The sequence below is a fragment of the Akebia trifoliata genome, chromosome 13, assembly GCF_017979445.1.
Source record: "Akebia trifoliata isolate Shusen 1 chromosome 13, ASM1797944v1, whole genome shotgun sequence".
NCBI classification, from domain to species: domain Eukaryota; kingdom Viridiplantae; phylum Streptophyta; class Magnoliopsida; order Ranunculales; family Lardizabalaceae; genus Akebia; species Akebia trifoliata.
In genome coordinates, this window is record NC_141387.1 from 396,912 (window position 1) to 415,794 (window position 18,883).

Here is an 18,883-nt window from a genome sequence, read left to right on the forward strand (position 1 = left end):
AATGGGTCATCTCTTGTTAAAATTTATTACTTGTAAAGAAGATGAATTTTTATTTTTCCATTAAATCATATTTTTAGTGAAACAAATTATAATTTAGTTGATACATTGTAACTGACATGTTATTTTTTTAGAAGATTTTTATTTTATAATATTTTAAAAATATATATATGTTTTTCATTTGATTTTGGAGAATCAGAACCAAAGACATCTGTGATTCTTGGTGGATCGATTCTGATTCTATTTATTTTAAAATCAAAATTGAAATAAAAAAATATAATGGTTATGATTCTAATTTTCTTGAGAATCCAACCGAACCGACCATTGACATCCCTACCAATCATATCTTAAATTATAAATAATAAATAATTTAAAAATAAGTGAATATATATATATACAATATAAAGGGATTTATAATGTTTTTCAGCCTAAACATATATAAAGTAAAAGAGAAAAAAAGAGAAAAAAAAGGGGAAACAAAAATTCAACTAAAAAAGCCCTACACTCCAAAGAAGGTGCCAAATGTCTGAAGTCTTCTTCTGTTTCTCCCTCTCTCTCTTTCCTCTCCACTCTCTTATTTTACAAATCAAATCAGACTGAGACCGAGTCCCCCAAAATCACCCCCTTCGCTCTGTTTCCTTTCTTGCTTCACTCTATCTCTGCTTCTCTATTTCTCTGCAAACATGAGCGGAAGTTCCAGGGTTTCAATCCCTAATAGTGCTCGAAAAACCATCCAAAACATTAAAGAGATCGCTGGGAATCATAGCGACGATGAGATATACGCAATGCTCAAGGAGTGTTCCATGGATCCTAATGAAACAGCTCAGAAGCTCTTGTTGCAAGGTATTTGTTCTTTGGTTCCCTATTTGGTTCGTTTTCTCTTGATTCCATTCTTCTAGGTTCCGATCTGTCTGGTTTGTAGATCGTTCTTCTTTTGTGGGTTTTGATTAGTCTTTCTCTCTCGGAAAAATTCGTCTTTTGGGTTGTAAAAAACTTAAAATTGATTAATTTTACTTTTTTTTTTTTTTTTTCTGATACCCGATTCTGTGTATGTTTTTTTGTCTACTTTTGTTAGGATACACGTTTTGATTTGGATCCCTTTTTATGGTTTCGATTTAAAATTAATTTTTGGTCTTTGTTGAGGGGGATAAATGGAGCTTTAGCTGCAAAATGAAGTTAGGTCATGTTGTGATTCCTCTGTTATTGAATATATCCTGATTGCAGATACTTTTTTTATTTCATTCTTTTATGGATGGGTATTTATTTGTTTGATTTTTCAAGTAGACCAGCACATTGTGTTTTTTATTTCTCACACAATTGGTAATAAAATCATATAACATAATATTTACTAGGATTGGGTTGTTAACCAGTATGGTGGATCTGATTAAATTACAGGGGTTCCATGACTGTTATACAGGAATGGTTCCTCGGTTTATCTGATATTGGTTTTTGGGTTTTTATTGACTTGCCATTTTGATACCTATCTGAGGTTTACTAATGAAAAAAGAAAAAAACCCATCTGAGGTTTATGAGTTTGACTTTGATAAATGATAACTTGATAAAGTGGTTGAACTACCTGGTTATAGTCATTTTTTATTCAAGAAATTGTTGATTCCTATTTGTGCCGTATTCGATCAGTTAGACCAATTGTTGGTTTATGTGGCTGTTAGGTGGGTTTTTAGCTTAGCCTCGAACCTTTTTGCTTGCTCTAGCTTCAAGTTTTCTATTGTCAAGTTGTTAGTATCTGAGTATGGGTTTTCCTTACTTCAAATTTAATTTTGTTATAATTCTAGTTAATACAAATAATTGATAATCATGTACGGTTATCGCTACCTAACTATTTTGAAGTCTTATAACATTGTAACATTGGTACAAATTTTTATGAATCATCACTTTCGCCTTAAGCTGAAAACTTTGATATCAAGTGTATATAGGGTTTATCTCATGTATGGTTATCTCTCTGTCAATCTAGTGTGAATGGAGGATGAATTTTATTTGTACCAAGAGGATTGCACGTTGGATTTGATGTATATTATGAGTTTTTATTTAGTGCCGTCATAACAAGTGTATGGTTTAATTCACAGATACATTTCATGAGGTCAGAAGGAAACGAGACAAGAGAAAAGAGGTAAAAGTTCTGTCCTTAATTATCTTCTTGCAGTTTCAAGAGCTTATTTTCAATATCTTTGGTTTGTAATTTTTGTGGTGTAAGCTATTTAAGGAATTTAGGGGACTGTTTTTTGAAGATTTTATGTTTAGATGGGAAAGTGTAATTAGGGAGTGATGCTTATGTGTATCTTTCTTTGAGAACTCCTTGCCCTCTTTAATAAAATTTTACTTACAAAAAAAAGTATGGACAGAATCACCTTTTTTTCTATTATCATCCTTCCTTCACCCCCCCGAGTGGGAAGCCTGCTTTTGGATTATCTGATGTGCAGAATCCATTTAAAAGGACATTGTACCATTCAACCTTTCATTGTTCTGATTTAATTGACATATTTTTCAGGTAACTTTTGTGCTGCTATTTGTGAAAAAAGAAAATAGAGAATAATACTAAGTTCAGATTTTTGAGTGTGAAGGCAGTGTTTTGTCGCTGTTATGTGAGTGTGTAAAATCTGAAACTTTTAGAGTGGAGTCATGAAAATCATAGAATAAAAAAATTATCAGGACAATTTATAGTTCAGCTGTTGTTGACTACCTGGTTAAAATTTATGCCTTATTTGTATCTGAAGAGGGAGGATGGGGGAAAGTGAGGGTAAGACTGATGGTTCTCAATAAATTGGTCTAATGATCAGGAGCTAGAGTAGAGTTATCTTTGATGCTTTCTTAGTTATGGCCGATCATTCCTAAATGATTTGGGATACTATGACACCTTTTTTGACTCACGAAATGACACACGCTCACAAGACCACTCAAAGATGAGTCAATCGAGGATTTTGGTGAGGATAATCTCCTCACCAAAAATCAGCTAACCCTGTCATTTCTATTCTTATTAATAGAGTATTGTGAGTTGTAGAAATTATGGGCTATCCTTCTTACTGTTACTGTAAACTCAGCATTTGATGTGATTAGAAGTTTCATGAAGAGCTGTCTTTTTAGTTTGCCCACTCCAGCATTTCTAGCCTTATCAAAAGAGTGTCGTGAATTGGAAAAATCATGTGTTGTGCCCCCCTTTTTTTCCTTTATTTTCTTTTCATAATGTTAACTTTTTCAGTATCTTTTTTTCTTTGCAGAACCTGACCAACAAAGAGTCTGCAGATTCTAGGTGGAGACCAGGCACTCAGGGGCGAGGGGGTAGGGGTGGCAGGGGGAATTATCCTCCTCGTTACAACTCTTATGGTATGAATTCACTTCTAAATCAGTATTCTAAGGTTTAAACTGCAATTTTCAAGGATTTAATCACATGGTTATGGCTGAAAAGACATTACTTTTTTCCCCATTGCTGAATCAATCAATTTGCATTTGCTTGTATTGGTTCTGGTCAGATGATTGTGCAGGTTTTGCTTAACATAACATAATTTTTTTTTTGCTTCAGCTAAAGGATTGTTGTGTAGAGATGGGCATTCCACTAACAATTCAATGACTGCTGTATTTGTTGTTAGCTGCCTTTGCTTATGCACGGAAATGTTAGGGGCTACAGGATTGAATTTTTTTTAACTTATAAAACAATACATTTTTTCTAGGAGGTTTGGGTGTTATTGATTAATCAAAAGCCTGTCTTATTTAAATAGGATGGGTTGGGTCATGTTGCATTTGCACTATCAGGGTCAGTCACATAGGCCATTCATTGTCAACTTCTTTTATTTCATTTATCCCTCTTTTCAGATGCTGGTGGTGGGAGGAACACTAGTGCTGGAAAGGAAAATGGAGTTGATCAGGGTTCAGAGAAGGGTGTTCCACCATCTTCTCAGGACACAGAAAGTAAAGCAACAATTTCTAAATCAAGGTGAATGTTATCTGCAGAATTTTCTATTATGTTTTTGACTGCCAGTGTGCAATCAAATCCCCTGTTAGTCATCCACGTATTTCACATGATATGACTTATGAACTTGGAAGAGTTGAATTTTATTGCTCTCATCATCACCGAAATCTGGGGTTGGCTGAATGATTCCTTTTTCTCTAAGTAAAATGTTAGTGCACCGTCCTTGTGTAATTTGGTTTTGACAAGTTTTGATCTTTTATTCATCTTGCAGCCCTGTTAGTATCGTGGCCAATGGCCCAACCAATATAACTCATGGGAGTTCTGCTCATGGACATACCTCAGAATTGCCAGCTGGTGGTGGCACCGATCCTCATGAAAGTTTAGCTGTTGACATTAATAAGTTAGGGAGCGAACCACCACAACCACCACCTGTCAATGAAAAAAGCAGTCCTCCATCTGGAGTCCACGTCACACATGGGCAGCCCACAACAGACCACCTCCCGTCCCCCGTATCTGTGCTTGGAGTCTATTCTTCGGCTTCAGATCCTGTATTAGTGCCATCTCTTGATTCACGGCTCCCTGGTTCAGTTGGTACTATTAAACGTGAAGTGGGGAGCCAATGGACTGCTATTGAATCAAATGCTACCATCCCTGCTCAGAGCAAATTTACTGCTGGTCAGAGCTTCACAAACCGTCTTCAAAACAAATTTGCATCTCGTGATGTAATCGACTCCGAGTTATCTTCATCCATTATTGGAAAAGCAGCTTTGGAAATTGGAAATTCCTTCATGCGTGCAAAGATGCCAAGCAAATCCCAGGGAGTTGAAAGGAACCAGCTATCTGAGCCTTCACAACCCTCATCTTCAGCTACCCATGGTGGCACTTCAACTAGTAGGCCATCATCCAATTATGGTAACCGGTCGCAACAACTAATAGGATCTCAGAAAGGTAACATCTGCTATGTCTCATTTGTTTGAAAATATATGATCTGTCTTGCATAACAGTGTGAATATATCTATGAGGGGAATGGGTGGTTAAAATTCCTAATGTGTTGGAAGGAAGAGGATTCTTTGGAACTTTATTCCACCGGCCATCTGTTGGGGTTATGGAAAGAAAGGAATGGGCCAATCTTCGAAGGAGCATTCTTGGTTATGGAAAGGAATGGAAAAAAAAGAAGGAGCATTCTTGCTAGGAAATCATTTTTAGTATTGTGGGCTTGTTCATTTATTGGTGTAAGTAATTTCAAGAGTTTAGGGGGTTCTTATTTGAAGACTTTTTGTTTAGGTGGGATCTTGTGGGCGAAGCCTTCGTTAAAGAGTGCCTTTGGCTTTGTTTTTGTTTTGTTTTTTTTGTTTTTAGTTTTTTAGCTTCTGTGTCTGTATCTTCTTTCGAGGACTCCTTGTCCTCCCCTTAATAAATTCTTTGGTTATTGGTTTTATTTATTTATTTAATGCCTTTTATTAAACTTAGAACTAAACTGAACGATAGCATTTTTAAAACTGATTTTAACTTCCATCTTCTTTTTTTATCAGTGGTAGGCCCCAGTAAGGAGTGGAAACCAAAGCCAATAAACCCAAATTCTGCTCCAACCTCTGGAGCAGTTAGCACATCAGAGGTTGTACCTATTGCAGTTGAAGCAGGTGTCGGCTCACTACCAACATTGAGTTCCTCTGCTTCGGAAGAAGCAAATTCAAAGCTGCAGAAGAAGCTAGATGAGTTGCATTTCTCGGATAATCAACATGTTATTATTCCAAACCATCTCCATGTCCCCGAAGCTGAGCGAACTGGGTTGAGCTTTGGAAGCTTTGATGCTAGTTTTGGAGTGAGGAAAATCTATGTGAATGGCCCTGATACCGAAAAGAGCTCTACACCTCTGTCTGAATCCTCTCAGGATATTGAAGAAACTACTGAAGAGCCTTCCTCAAGGTAAGTATCTAAATTTAACAGTACTTTATTTATTTATTTTTAGTTTAATTGAATTTAGTCTCAAGTCACTTGGAGCTATCTGATTCAATGGATTTCATTGGTTTCCCATTTTGGGAACAACTCCCTCTCTCCCCAGGGAGGCTTGAGGACGAAAAATGCTCTTAAATTTTCTGCCAAACGATTCCAAGTAAAGAATCTTATGACAGTTGAATATACCTTAAAAGTTTTGAGAAGGAAAATGGTTGACCATAAGTATGGTCTACCCATGAAGGTGCCAACTTTAGTAAGTTGGTAAGGCTTGTGTAGAGTTGATCCCACCACCTATGTTCCAAACTTGTTAAACCCACCTTCACCCTGACCACTAATCCCTTGCTTGCCTAGCAAAAATTTATGGTTTACTCATGGACTAGTCTCAAACATGGCTCACATGCAAGGGGCTGTGGATATCTTTTATAGGTTCAACATAGGAGATCTATGCTTTCTTGTTTGGGGGCTATCTCAGCGTCCTTTGTTATCTCCTTTTGATATTTATAAAAAATTTATACTTATCAAAAAAAGAAGAAGAAGATCTATGCTAAATCCAAGTGAATGGCACAACCTGATCTCTAGCAGTCTGTTGGATTATCTTGAAAAAAAGTGAAGGGAGTCCAGAAAAAGGTTTGTAAATAAGATGGTTATGGTGATCTACTTGGCTTGAATATTTTTTAGTAGTTCTACTAGATGTGGCTCAAATAATAGGTCCTGCCTCCTGCAACTGCACTCTGTATACAAGGCTGTTGGTAGAACATTATAGAATCCACCATCTACCTCGGTGGGTACTTCATATGTTACTGTAACCCAGTGGGTACCTTATGTGTTACTGTAATTAATATATTATGAGTGCTGAAAATGCACCTTGTGTGTATTTTCTTTTCACATGTTTTGGTTTTGATTTGTTTTATAATTGGGTGCAGCAATCAAAATGCATCCCCAACTGCTCAGGAAGGAGATTATCTTGATCGTTCACAATCACCCATGAATGTGCCCGAAAATCTATCACTAGTAGAGGCTGATGTCTCTTCCAGCGCATTGCCGGAATATGACCAGTCTAAGCCAGAAACAGCACTTCCTCTAGGAGGCCCTCAGTACTCAGTTGTTCATACTGCTCCAAACTACCCCGGTATCGGGTTGATGCCACCCATGTTAGGAACCCAATTTGCTCCGTTTGAGAGTTCTGAGCCGCAGGCACGTGATGTCTCTCGCCTTCCAAGCTTTGTTGTAAGACTTCAATCCTTCTATCCTCTATGTAATTTGTTGATTGAGCTTTTCTATATTTATTTTTTTATTCTCCATTCATATTCTCCAACATATATTATGTCTATAGTAAAGCTTTGTATGTGTTAATATATGTTTATTATGTCTTTTTTAAAATATTTTTGGTTTACACTACCATTATTTTTGGTTGGCTTTTGCCACCAAATGTAGTGGACCAACTCCAAATTCTGTTTCTGTGGTAAGTTGGCTGATTCTCCTACTTATTTCTTGGTTTTTGCAGATCCCAAAAAAAAAAAAAAATTTCTTGGAATTTTTCTAATTTATATTGCTGAGTTGAGATTGAAGTTGAAGTCCTAGTTTTGAACTTCCCTTTTTTATTACAATTATTTGGTTGGGATTGTCTATTAGGACTTCAACGATACTTTTTTCAACTTCTTGTCTTAATTTGACTTCCATCTCATATCTTTGAGCGGTAAAATTTTCTTTTTATTCAGGTCCAGCAACCATTTGATCCATCTCCTAATTATTATTCCCAATTTTACCGACCTAGTGCTGAAGGTGATGGCCGCTTCTCCCCCTTTCTTCCACCTGGAACTGCCACCAAGTATAATGGAAACCTTGCAGTGTTATCCCCACAGTCTGGCCAGTCTCCTCAAGAGGTTTGCACATATTAAGTTTTCCAACTTCTTGTTTTGTCCACCATGTGCGAAGTTTTGGATGTTCTATTTTCTCAGGAAATCTCTGAAATACACCTTTTACTGAAAATTTGAAGTGCGATTATGTAACTTGAGCCATAATGATTTCTGTGTATACATATACTTAAATTGTCCAGTATAAAGCCTTGACAGTTTGTATCTATCCCTGTTGAAGGCTAAACTTGCTTCGACTGATTTTTTTCCTTTTACTTTTTATATGTAAATAAATTGTATTGACTGTACATTTTGGATCCTGTAAATATTGTTAGTTTTGGGCTGTGATCCCTACATTGAGCAGCAGGATTATATTTGGATGACTGATGGCAATGTCTGGCATGTGTGTGGATCCACATCTCGATATTGAGCTATTGTAATGGAGAAGAATGCCTTTTTTCCTTTTGTTTGTGCTTGTAATTTTTTTGTTCTCAGCAATGGATCCTATAACCTTTGCTACATGTGCTTGGTTTACAGGGAAAGGAAGGCCCAAATTTACATCTTCTAACAATACCCGACTTCTCTCTCTGGGGATGTTTAATTTGTTGGTGCCTCCCTCCTTTCTCAGTTTAATCAATAACATTTTACTTATAAAAAACAAAATTGTTTGGTGCAAAATTCTAGAGATGCCGCTTAAGTTTTAATATGCGTCTTGTTATCATCGTCATCCATGCCTTATCCCAACTATGGGGGTCAACAACTATTATCCTATTTCACCATTCAACTCTTTTCTCATTTAGATAAATCCTAAATTTACATATAAAAAACGTGAATCCTAAATTTTGTGCACAATGTTGTATAGGTATGCTAAAGAGCATAGAACATTCCAAATCCGGCATGCTTTTGCAACCTTGACCTTTCCAAGAACTGGAAAAAAGGTGTGGTTGATTTGAAGCCGTCTTTCTGTCAACAGCACAGCTAACTGGCTTTGAATACCTCACCAACTCCCTTTTGTTATCATCCCCTCTTCCACATGAAGCTCCTTTTTGAATAGTTGCTTTAGATGGGAAAGTAGTTTAACTAATATCATAGAATAGTTTGTGATGTTTCTACAAGCCTTCAATGGTTTGTTATATTTTCTGGTGGTGAAGTGCTGCTGGTGCTTTTTTTCACTGTCTAGGAAGAAGTATTTTCTTTCCTTTTTTGAAGCTTTGTTAAACACTTAAATCAATATTTCAGCTTTGCTCCAATAGTTTGGTGTATGCCTTTTAAATTTACTTTCCATGTTTGTCTTTTTTTCTTTTTTCCTTTTTCTCATTCACTATTTCCGACTTTTGACATTCATACATACTTTTATTGTCTATTTGCAGACTGGGAACTCTTTGGTTCTCTCTTCAGCCGGTCCAACTCCTCTTGGGACCCAAGCTGCAGGAGTCATGCAGAGCTCTATAGCTGTGAACCAGCAACCAATTCCTGTTTACCGGCAGCCTACTGGAGTACACATTCCCCATTATCCTCCTAACTACATCCCATATAATCAGTACTTCCCCCCAATCTATGTACCTTCACCCACTATTCACCATTTTTTAAGCAATGCAGCTTTCCCTCAACAACCTCCAACCGGCAACGTATATCCGCCTCCCTCAACAGCAGCCGCTGCACAAGGTATCAAATACTCTCTTTCACAATACAAGCCTGGAACTAATGCAGGCAACTCAACCCACATTGGAATGCCGACCGGCTATGCACCATACAGCTCCTCCCCAGCTGGTTACAGTCCAGCTGCAACCACGGGAGACTCAACTGGTAATGAGGATCTTGGGACTCAGTACAAGGAAAATAATGTCTACATCTCTGGACAGCAGGTTTGTTTTCCATCTCCTTTTTCTGTTTTTCGGATTTACTCATCTTATTTTACTCGAGCTTTAGAAAATTACAGTTGCCTTCTGGTTTTTTTTTCACTAATTTTGTTATTCCCAAGAAAAAAAGTATAAATGCCAAGAATAAAGGTGAGGAAGTCATGATTACTTTTATTCTTGTATACAACTTGTAGCTCAATTTGATAGTGCTGTCTCAACGATGTGCTTGCAGCTATGTAGCTGAATGATATAATTTATAAGTTATGATTACACAATAATATTAGTGAAAATCCGAGGTCTTTATCACTAGTACCTGTTCCCTTTGTCGGTTATGCCAAGTATTGACATGTGGCACATCTTTTAAGGCTCACTGATCCCTATGAATGTTTGACCCACACCCACCCTTTTTGAGCCATAAAGTATAAATGACATAGCAGCTGAATTTGAGCACTTTTAAATCATGGACTTGGAACCTAATATTTTCACCCACATGCTTGTTTGTCAAAGTTCGTGATGAAAATTGATCAAAGTTAATGGCTACGATCACCTATCCAGTAATATTTGCTATGTTAGTTCATGAAGGGGTGGGCCAAATGTTCGCTGGTAAGTGAGGCAAAAAAATTTGACATGTGGTCATTCGATCGTTTGTCGTGCCTCGACTCAAGTTGGATTTGTAGGATTGAGTGAGGTGACAAGAGCTGAAGCCAAGGGTCCTTGGCATTCCACGTGGCCTGAAAAATAATACCTAGTCAGCGTGGACCAATTTTCATGGAGATGGTTGTCAATGTTTTCCGTCAAAAATAATACCGAGCCTCATGGGTTTCTCATTTAACAGATCTGATGATGTGAACTCATTTTTGCAGAGTGAAGGTTCGGCTGTCTGGTTTCCCACAGCAGGCAGAGAAATTTCTGGCATGCAGGCTAGTTCTTTCTACAACATCTCACCCCAGGGACAGCATGTGACATTTGCTCCCACTCAGGCTGGGCATGGTGCCTTCACTGGAATCTATCACCCTGCACAGTCGATGACAGCTGGCACTGTTCACCCACTTCTGCAACAATCTCAAAACATGTCTGGAGGTGCCGAAATGGTAGGACCCCCAGCTGGTGTTTATCCACAACCTCAACGTGCACAAATCAACTGGACCAATAATTACTGAAAAAAGAGACTTTTGGAGTCCCGTAAAAACAAGAAAATAGAGTCAATCACTGGATTTCTGACGGCCAAGAAAGTTTGAATGGAGGGAAACATCAGGGAAGAACATAAAGTTGCAGCCTTTTTTGAGTGTAAATAATTATAAGATGGCTGGAAAATTGCAGGAAATGTCTTAGATTGCTCTTGGGGGGGGGTTTGGTGATATCACCTATAACTGATAATTGACCAATTTAAGTTAGTTGAAAGAGGTATGTGCAGGACTTTTCTTCATTGCTTCTGGTTTACTGTTTTACCCTTTTATCTTTCTTTATCTTTTTTGTTTTTGTAGCCTTTTTAAATTAAAGTGGGTGGTGAAAAAGTTTGGTATTTTCACATCTTTTCCTATATTTGAGGTCTTTTTATTAGGACTTTGGAAGGTAAGATACAAGTTGGTGGTGGGGTTTTCTATTCTTTTTTACCAGTCTTACCTGTAGAGTAAATTTTGATATTAAGAATTTATGTATTACATTACACTGTTGTAATTGGTCCAAGAGAAGTAGCATTTCATTTATATTTCAATTATTGACTGATAACTTTTAACTGATTGCGTTCTCAACGATCTATTGGACTGTTGACTGTTGAAGAAGCTTCCAGAATGTTTTGGGATTCTTATAACATTTAAGAATCTCTATCAAATCTTACTCTCTAAGGATTTGCAGACCTCAACTTTTAGATATTAATTGGTATGGTTCATGGTGATTTTCATGGGTATTATTCCTTATCGAATACATTTTTTTTAATAATGCTGAAGTGACTTCAAGATTGTACCTCCCAATGCACATATTGTCATGAAATTGTTTAGGAACCATAGATGCTTTTCATTGAGATACAAGTGAAAAAGCATCTATGGTTCCTATGCACTTTCACGACAGGATGTGCGATATGAGGTACAATCTAGAGGTCACTCCAGCATGACTTTTTTTTTTATTTTTTTTATTCCTTATTTTGAACATTATTCTGCTTAAATAAATCCATACAAGATTTAGTTTTTTTGCCTTTCCATTAGCTAGTTTTAATGGGCAGAGTTTGAAAACTTGCAACTTTTCCCTCAATTTCTTGGGTCTGCATTTCATTGTTCCTTGCAGGTTTTGTGAAATTAAGAGGAAGAGGTACTACTGTTTATTTATACTTCATTTCACTCTCTCTCTCTCTCTCTTTCTAACAAAAGTTTTCAAATTGAAAAACCCCCTTGTCTTCAATCTCCAGACAAAGCCCATTTTCTTCCCGAAATTGGTCATCTTCCATCTCTTGGGTAAAATTATTTATCCTCATCTTGAACCCTAAACCTCAATTCATGATATAGGATTTATGTGGAAGTTGATAATGGTTTTGGGGTAGATGCGGTTAAAAATAATTTACCATTGAAGAGTTCGAAGGTGGCAGATTTTTGAGGAGAAAAGGAGAAAAATCAAGGTTTATGGCTTATGGGTTGAAGTTAAGGGCATTCAAGTTATTTTATATTAGTATTTCAGAGCACATTGATAGTTTCGGTATTTTAACGAACACAAGACAACAGAGTTTTGGCCAAAACTTGAGTTCAAAATCACAGAGCTCAGAATCGTCAAATTCAGAAGTGATTATGGTTCCAAGTTTGAGCAGCCAAACATTGGGTTTTCTTCACTTATTTGGAAGTTATGTAGCAATGGAACCAAGAGCACACGATTGGTGCTTAATCAAGTCTAAAATCGATCTTAGTTTTATTTGATGAAAACCAATCTCTCTCTCTCTCTTCAATTCCAAGTCCAGAAGATGCCCAAGCCAACAAATGGGTTGCAAAAATTAAAGTGAGCTGATGTTAAGCAATCAATTACTCCGAAAGACCGATCTGTTGGAGAGGGGGAGAACAATGAATTAAGAGGGTCACTGAGGGCCTAACTGGGGTACGACGCATCAAGAGTGGAGGAAAATATACACTCAACAGCTGAGCCTCTTAAAGTTCATTTTTGCTTGTTAAACTCAATATTAATTTAATGAGTAGTGATTTTCTAACGTCTCCTTTGACATACGCCCCCATACGCTCCTTAGAGTGGCATGGGCTAAAACCATAGATCTTTTTTCCTTGGGATACACAACTGCACATTTCCATAAATATGTGCAGTTGTGTATCCTGAAGAAAAAGATCTATGGTTCTAGCCCATACCATGTCAAGAGGCGTATGTCAGAGGGGGGCGTTAAAAAATCATTATTCTAATTTATTATTACAACACCTTACGTATTTTTATTTTTTTTGCTTATTGTGGGTATCCCCACTCTTTGGGTAAGACTAATCCCATGGTCACACGCACTGCCCCCTCGGAGCGTCCTACGTGAAACTGGTTGAGTCGAAGGTCAACTGGACCCTGGAAGGTGGTCCCAAGGAATTCTTAGCTTCATTGGGTTTCGAACACTTGACCTACCCTTCCTGAGGGACTTATCAAGGCTCGGCTTGACACTAGGCCAACCCCTTGTGGTTAAATCATACATTACACAACGTCGGAACACATTCCATAATCCTGGAGAGAGAATTTTGACTAAATCATGATTTCCCAAAATTGTCATTGATGCTCATTTTTGTACATGATATCCTTACGGAGGAAATGCGCCGAAACAATATAATCAAAATTAACAAAAATATCTCTATGGGTTAGTTATCTCTCTCTCTATCCATCCATCTATCTATCTACCAACCTGCCTATCTCCCTCACTCATGCACACAAATCCCTTCTGAGATGGTTCGGCTCAAACAGATTCTGTGGTAATATTTATTACATCTGGTTTTTCTGCGTTACCTTCAACATTAGTTTTGGGTATCGAAGAAAATGAATTCTTACTCTCGGTCTCCTTTGAATCATGCAAGTTAAATGACGTGTAAACTGACATTCCACCAAGAGCAGCAACAGCTCCACAGATGCTTAGTAATCCTGGATCTGAATTGAAAAGTAGATAGCCTCCGAGCATGATCACACAAGTCTTAAACTGGCCTAAGACAACGTGGGAGACCGCAGATGTTGCACTGCAAACAATAGATAACAATCTGGTGTTACAAACTTTAGTACAAACCATAATTTCACTAGAACAAGAGTTGTTAGATCCACGAAACATTGTCAAAAATAGGAAATTAATATGAAAACTCTCACCCAAGTGTCAAAGCTCCAGACAACTGAAGGAGAAAACCAAAGGCAGCTGATATAACAATGGCCGACGTGTTATGGATATTCCAGTCAAAAGCTAGCACACCGGGTGGGTCTAGCCATGGCATCAATGCCAACAAGAAGAAAATAGTCACAGGGGTAGTCTTCCACATCAACCTACATCAAATATCATATTTCACATACTGAGAACTTGATTTCTTTTTCTTTCTATAGAACATAAAGAAATTACTACTTGGGACTTAGTCCCACATTGGACACTAATTGCCTTGTCTCTCTCTCTCTCTCTCTCTCTCCTTACAAGCTCTCGGGCCCCTCTACTCATAGCCAATTGGTTTTGAGTTGGACCCTCAAATTCATCATGATATCAGAGCAGGCCTTTCTCTCCTCGGACACTCATTGCGTGAGGAGGCGTGTTGAGTTTAGTCCCACATCGGACACTCATTGCCTTGTCTCTCTCCTTATGAGCTCCTTGGCCTCTCCACTCATTGCCAATTGGTTTTGAGTTGGACCCCCAAATTTATTAGGGTACAAGTACAAAAAATAAAAAAGAAATTACTACTTACGCAAGAGCAGTCCAATTGCTTTTCTGTTGCAATTCAGACCAAAGAATTTTATTTATAGCACTTGGGATTATCCATGCTAATGCAACACAAGCACCAAAAAAATTGAATTCGAGATCAGTGACAGTCGCCACTGCTACACCCACTGAGACAACAGTAAGAGCCAACACCTGCACCTCAAGTAGAAAATTTAACATTACTGTTCGACATATAACACAAAACTCAGAACCTTTTTTTGGTAGAATCAAAATACATCTTAAGTTGGGACTAAACCCAACAATTTCGACATCGAAGTTGGGAGAACCTCTACTAATATCTGATCTCAACATGTCATCGAGTGGTTCATTAGGAATTGTTTAATTTCGCCATTAGGATCAAATGCCAAGTTTGCAATTTTCCCTCATAAGGTGAGCTAATATGCCTTGATACTTGCCTTACTTTTAGAAACCATTTTCTGAAAGAGAATAAACTCTCCAAGAACAATCGTTGGAGTGACAGAAATTTTAGCCATCTGATAGAACCCAATACTGCAAAGGACACAATAACGACAAAAGGTGCGATGAGGGAGCGGAAAATTATAACAAGTTAGTGTTTTGGAAGATACATAGATTTCATATCTTACCTGTTATGCTTTAAGCTTATGTTGGCAAGGCCGGTGGAGAAAGCCATAACAGTACCCAAAGAAAAAAGAGAAGAGAAAGGTGTGGATTTGGAAGGAGGAGACACAGGAAGCAATGAGAATGCTTTGAAGATGGCAAGTAGAATCCATGCAAAGGTGTAGTGGATTAATGTGAGAAATATTGGGAACTTAAACCCAACCTTCCCCATCACCTATATATAGAAACAAGTTAAACCAATTATTGGAAGAATCAAACAAAAACTAAAAGGCACTTTCGAGGCACGTCCCACCCAAAACACAAGCAAATACAATAAAGAATTTACCAATTTGTTTGCAAGAATTATTCCAACAGAAATAATGAAATTGAAGGTCATTGCCACCACTGGCCCACAAAATCGTTGTTGTTGACGTTTGGCTCCTTCTGAAGTCCGAATCTCGTTGAAAAGAGCACTTCGCATTTCTTCCAATGCTCGGCCTGAGATTTGTTAATTTAAAGTGAGAAAATCAAATAAGTTCAAAAGCAAAAGAAAATAAATCTAAATGATAAAGAGTGAATTATCAGCTTGTACAAGAGAGAAATAAGGGGCAAACCAAATTGCAATATTTCTAATTTATAAGAAGAATTCAAAGTAGAATACAACTATTTTTTCAACTAAAAGTAGTCTATGTGCATGGCAAAGAGAAGGTTTACTAGAAAGAGAAATTCAGGGAACTAAGCTACAACTGCCCAAAGTGATTTAATCGACGATTTTTTGAAAAAATCACAGATTATTTTTATTTTATACTTAAAACAATTATTTTTTTACTTTTTAATTTATCCAATGTTTTCTTGACTTTATCGACTTTTTCGGAAGCTTTCTCATCTTGAATTATTCCCGAACCCCGACTTTGTCACTAATGGGTTGATGAAATTAACACGCATATGAGTTTAGTCCCACATCAAACACTCATTGCTTTGTCTCTCTATCTTGGTATCAGAGCGGCCATTTCTCTCTTACATGTCACCTAGTTCAAATCTCCACGTGCTTTGGCCCAGTTTGGTCTACACGTGTGGGGCGTGTTGAGTTTAGTCCCACATCGGACACTTATTGTCTTGTCTCTCTATCAAAAGTCAAAAACCTTAAAAATATAAATTTTAAAAAAATAATGCATTATATACAATAGGAAAAACAACTATACAAGCATCAATTACACATAAACCCATTTACTATAATGAACAAAACATTAAAAATAATTCAAAGAAAGACTAATAAAAATAACCCAATGGAGTAAATCCAGAGAAAAAAAAAATGCTAAAATCATACAAAGAAAAATAAATAAATAAAAGAATTAAAATAAAACCCAACAATCCCAAAACATAACTATAGTAAAAAATAGCAGTAATAACTACAATTCCAAAAATAAAAACATGCCCATAAAAAAATTTCTCAAAAAACAAGAATAAAAATAATAATTTCAGTATAATAAAAAAACAAAAAATAATAATTTAACATTGAAAAATGAAAATCAAGCACACCTGCTTCGCCTGCATCACTGTCTTTGCGTTTGATGAACCTCCTTGCACTTCTTCCCAACAACAAATCCAACAATCCCATTTTCCAATAAAAATTAAAGCATAAGCTCGATAATAAAAATCAAAAGTACCCCCAAATTCTTGGAAAAAAAAGTTGTGAGAGAAGAACATTAATATATTTTATAGATATAAAAAAATAATAATAATAAGAGACGTAACTGGGTATTTTGTGTAAATATAGGTGCAATATTATAACGAAAAAGAATAAAAAATTAATAATATAATAAAGAAAAACAAAAAAAAAAAATACAAAATTAACTGATTCGACTTAAAGGCCTAAATGCACGGCTATCAAGCTTTCATCTAGACTCTAATATAGGGAGGTTAGATTGCATGTAAATAGTGATGAGGCGATTAAAACGGTAAAAAAACGCGAATTTTTAATTTGTCGCAAAAATCGTCGTTTTCTTGGATTTTTCCTCTTTTTATTTAATTTTTTTAATTTTTTTATGTGGGATTTGATGCATAATTTTATTTAGTAATTTATAAATGTAAAAATATAGGATTTGATGATAATAATTTGATTTTATAAATTTTCATTAGATATATATTTTGTCATAATTTTTAATATATATATAATTATGACGAGGGATGCAATTTAACTCAAAATAGAAAACTAAACAATATTACTGAATTTAAAATCCTATAAATTAAGTTGGGATCCACTTTGGAGATTAGTACGAGAAAGAGTTCTAAATATTCCAAAAAGATAGAAACCAACTTCATTAAAAATTCTTAATTATCTACAAAATTATCACTCTATCATTATCTGATGTGTAGAGCAAAATAAGTTCTGATTACGTAAAAATGTAATATAGAATTATAATTAACAAACCTTTTAAAAACAATAAAATCTAAAACTGATTATTATTAGAAATCGACATACTCTTTTACTATTATAATGAGAGAAAGAAGGCTAATGGGACACCAAAATATAAATGTAACAAATCTCTCTCTTTACATTTAATTAAATTTAATAGGTTATTTTTGTAAAAAGCTGAGAAAATTATAATTTCACAGTCCAATAATCATGATTAATTTTAAAATTATAAAAATATCCTTATGATCTTCAAAACCTCATTAATTATCTTTTTGAACATTTTCATTAATATAATTAAAGAAGGTCGAGATTTCCACAACAAAAACATGGATACCACTCTTACATTTATAAATTGAGTCATGATAATTTGACGCCCGCCTTTGACGTAAGCCCCCATTGCAAAATTGTAGATCATTTGCCTCGTGATACACAAGAAAATATTGATGGTTTTGTGTATCCCAAGGCAAATGATTTACAATTCGGTGATGACGACGTATGTTACTGAGGGTCAGAAAATTATTTTTCTTATAAATTTAATTCAATCAGGGTTATTTTGGTCAAAAATCAAGAAAATTAAAATCCAATTATCAAATCATCATGTTGGTTTAGTTTTCAAAATTAGAAAAATGTCCTTTTGTTTAAAAAGAAGAAGAGAGATTTTAGACTATTTTCAACCATTGGATTTTGGATGGTAACTTGGGCCTTTGATTTTCCTATATGTAGGGCTGTAAATTTATTGGAGTCAACTACTAACTAGGGGTGCAACTTGGTTTAGTTTGAGGCCAAATTGGAACCGATTCGACATAGGTCGATTTCTCTAAATAAGAACCAGAATTGAATCAAGATGCCAATAGAATTAAATCAAATTTACTAGGTTGAACTGAGGTCGATTTGGTTCGATTTTATGGGTTGCTAATATCCTATAAACATGCTTGGAAGTAACATATACTTTAAGAAAAAATAAATAAATAAAAAACATGAATTTTTATATAATAAATCGTTAATTTATTCATAAAAAATCATTAATTTATCCATAAAAAGTCATTAATCTATGTCCTAATTCCTAATATAATTCATAATATATATAGGGTCAGGTTCCGTAGACCCCCATTACGACTCACCGTTTTGTCTTATATGGGCAAAAATATTTGGAATGGGCTGATTTTTTGTGAGGATGATCTCTATGGTGAGGAGATCATCCTTGCCAAAAATCAGCTCATTATGAAACTTCTAACCCCATGTTTACAAGTTGAAACCTTTTAGACCGTCCAATTTTTGTAAATCAATTTTGATGAGGTTAGAAGTTTTGGAATGGGATGATTTTTTTCTAGGATGATCCTCTTATCACAGAGATCATTCTCATAAAAAATCAGCCCATTCCAAACATTTTTGCCCATA

General features: G+C 35.9%; 2 protein-coding genes across 2 annotated transcripts; one reads left to right on the forward strand and one right to left on the reverse strand.

Moving 5' to 3' along the window:
- The first annotated feature begins 474 nt into the window (after nt 1-474).
- Nucleotides 475-11,301, forward strand: LOC147387053 (flocculation protein (DUF1296)). Its single transcript, XM_086420491.1, has 10 exons — nt 475-840; nt 2,082-2,125; nt 3,231-3,336; nt 3,823-3,943; nt 4,191-4,867; nt 5,452-5,845; nt 6,799-7,102; nt 7,594-7,758; nt 9,099-9,593; nt 10,451-11,301. The coding sequence occupies exons 1-10, from the start codon at nt 681-683 to the stop codon at nt 10,745-10,747; spliced, it is 2,763 nt and encodes a 920-aa protein (XP_086276617.1). The 5' UTR covers nt 475-680; the 3' UTR covers nt 10,748-11,301.
- Nucleotides 11,302-13,003: 1,702 nt separating this feature from the next.
- LOC147387054 (nucleotide-sugar uncharacterized transporter 2-like) lies at nt 13,004-16,773 on the reverse strand. The gene is made up of 7 exons (XM_086420495.1): nt 16,609-16,773; nt 15,416-15,567; nt 15,096-15,304; nt 14,907-15,000; nt 14,477-14,643; nt 13,899-14,069; nt 13,004-13,774 (listed from the first exon to the last, which is right to left on the reverse strand). Exons 1-7 carry the CDS (start codon nt 16,685-16,687, stop codon nt 13,501-13,503), a joined length of 1,146 nt encoding a protein of 381 aa, XP_086276621.1. The 5' UTR covers nt 16,688-16,773; the 3' UTR covers nt 13,004-13,500.
- Between the last annotated feature and the right edge of the window lie 2,110 nt (nt 16,774-18,883).

Coding starts and splice junctions, on each gene's coding strand:
- LOC147387053 (XM_086420491.1), top strand. CDS start 681: ATGAGCGGAAGTTCCAGGGTTTCAATCCCTAATAGTGCTCGAAAAACC. Junction 2,126..3,230: donor AACGAGACAAGAGAAAAGAG/GTAAAAGTTCTG, acceptor TTTTCTTTGCAG/AACCTGACCAACAAAGAGTC. Junction 9,594..10,450: donor TCTACATCTCTGGACAGCAG/GTTTGTTTTCCA, acceptor TCATTTTTGCAG/AGTGAAGGTTCGGCTGTCTG.
- LOC147387054 (XM_086420495.1), bottom strand. CDS start 16,687: ATGGGATTGTTGGATTTGTTGTTGGGAAGAAGTGCAAGGAGGTTCATC. Junction 15,568..16,608: donor CAGTGATGCAGGCGAAGCAG/GTGTGCTTGATT, acceptor AACAAATCTCAG/GCCGAGCATTGGAAGAAATG. Junction 15,001..15,095: donor ATAAGCTTAAAGCATAACAG/GTAAGATATGAA, acceptor TGTCCTTTGCAG/TATTGGGTTCTATCAGATGG.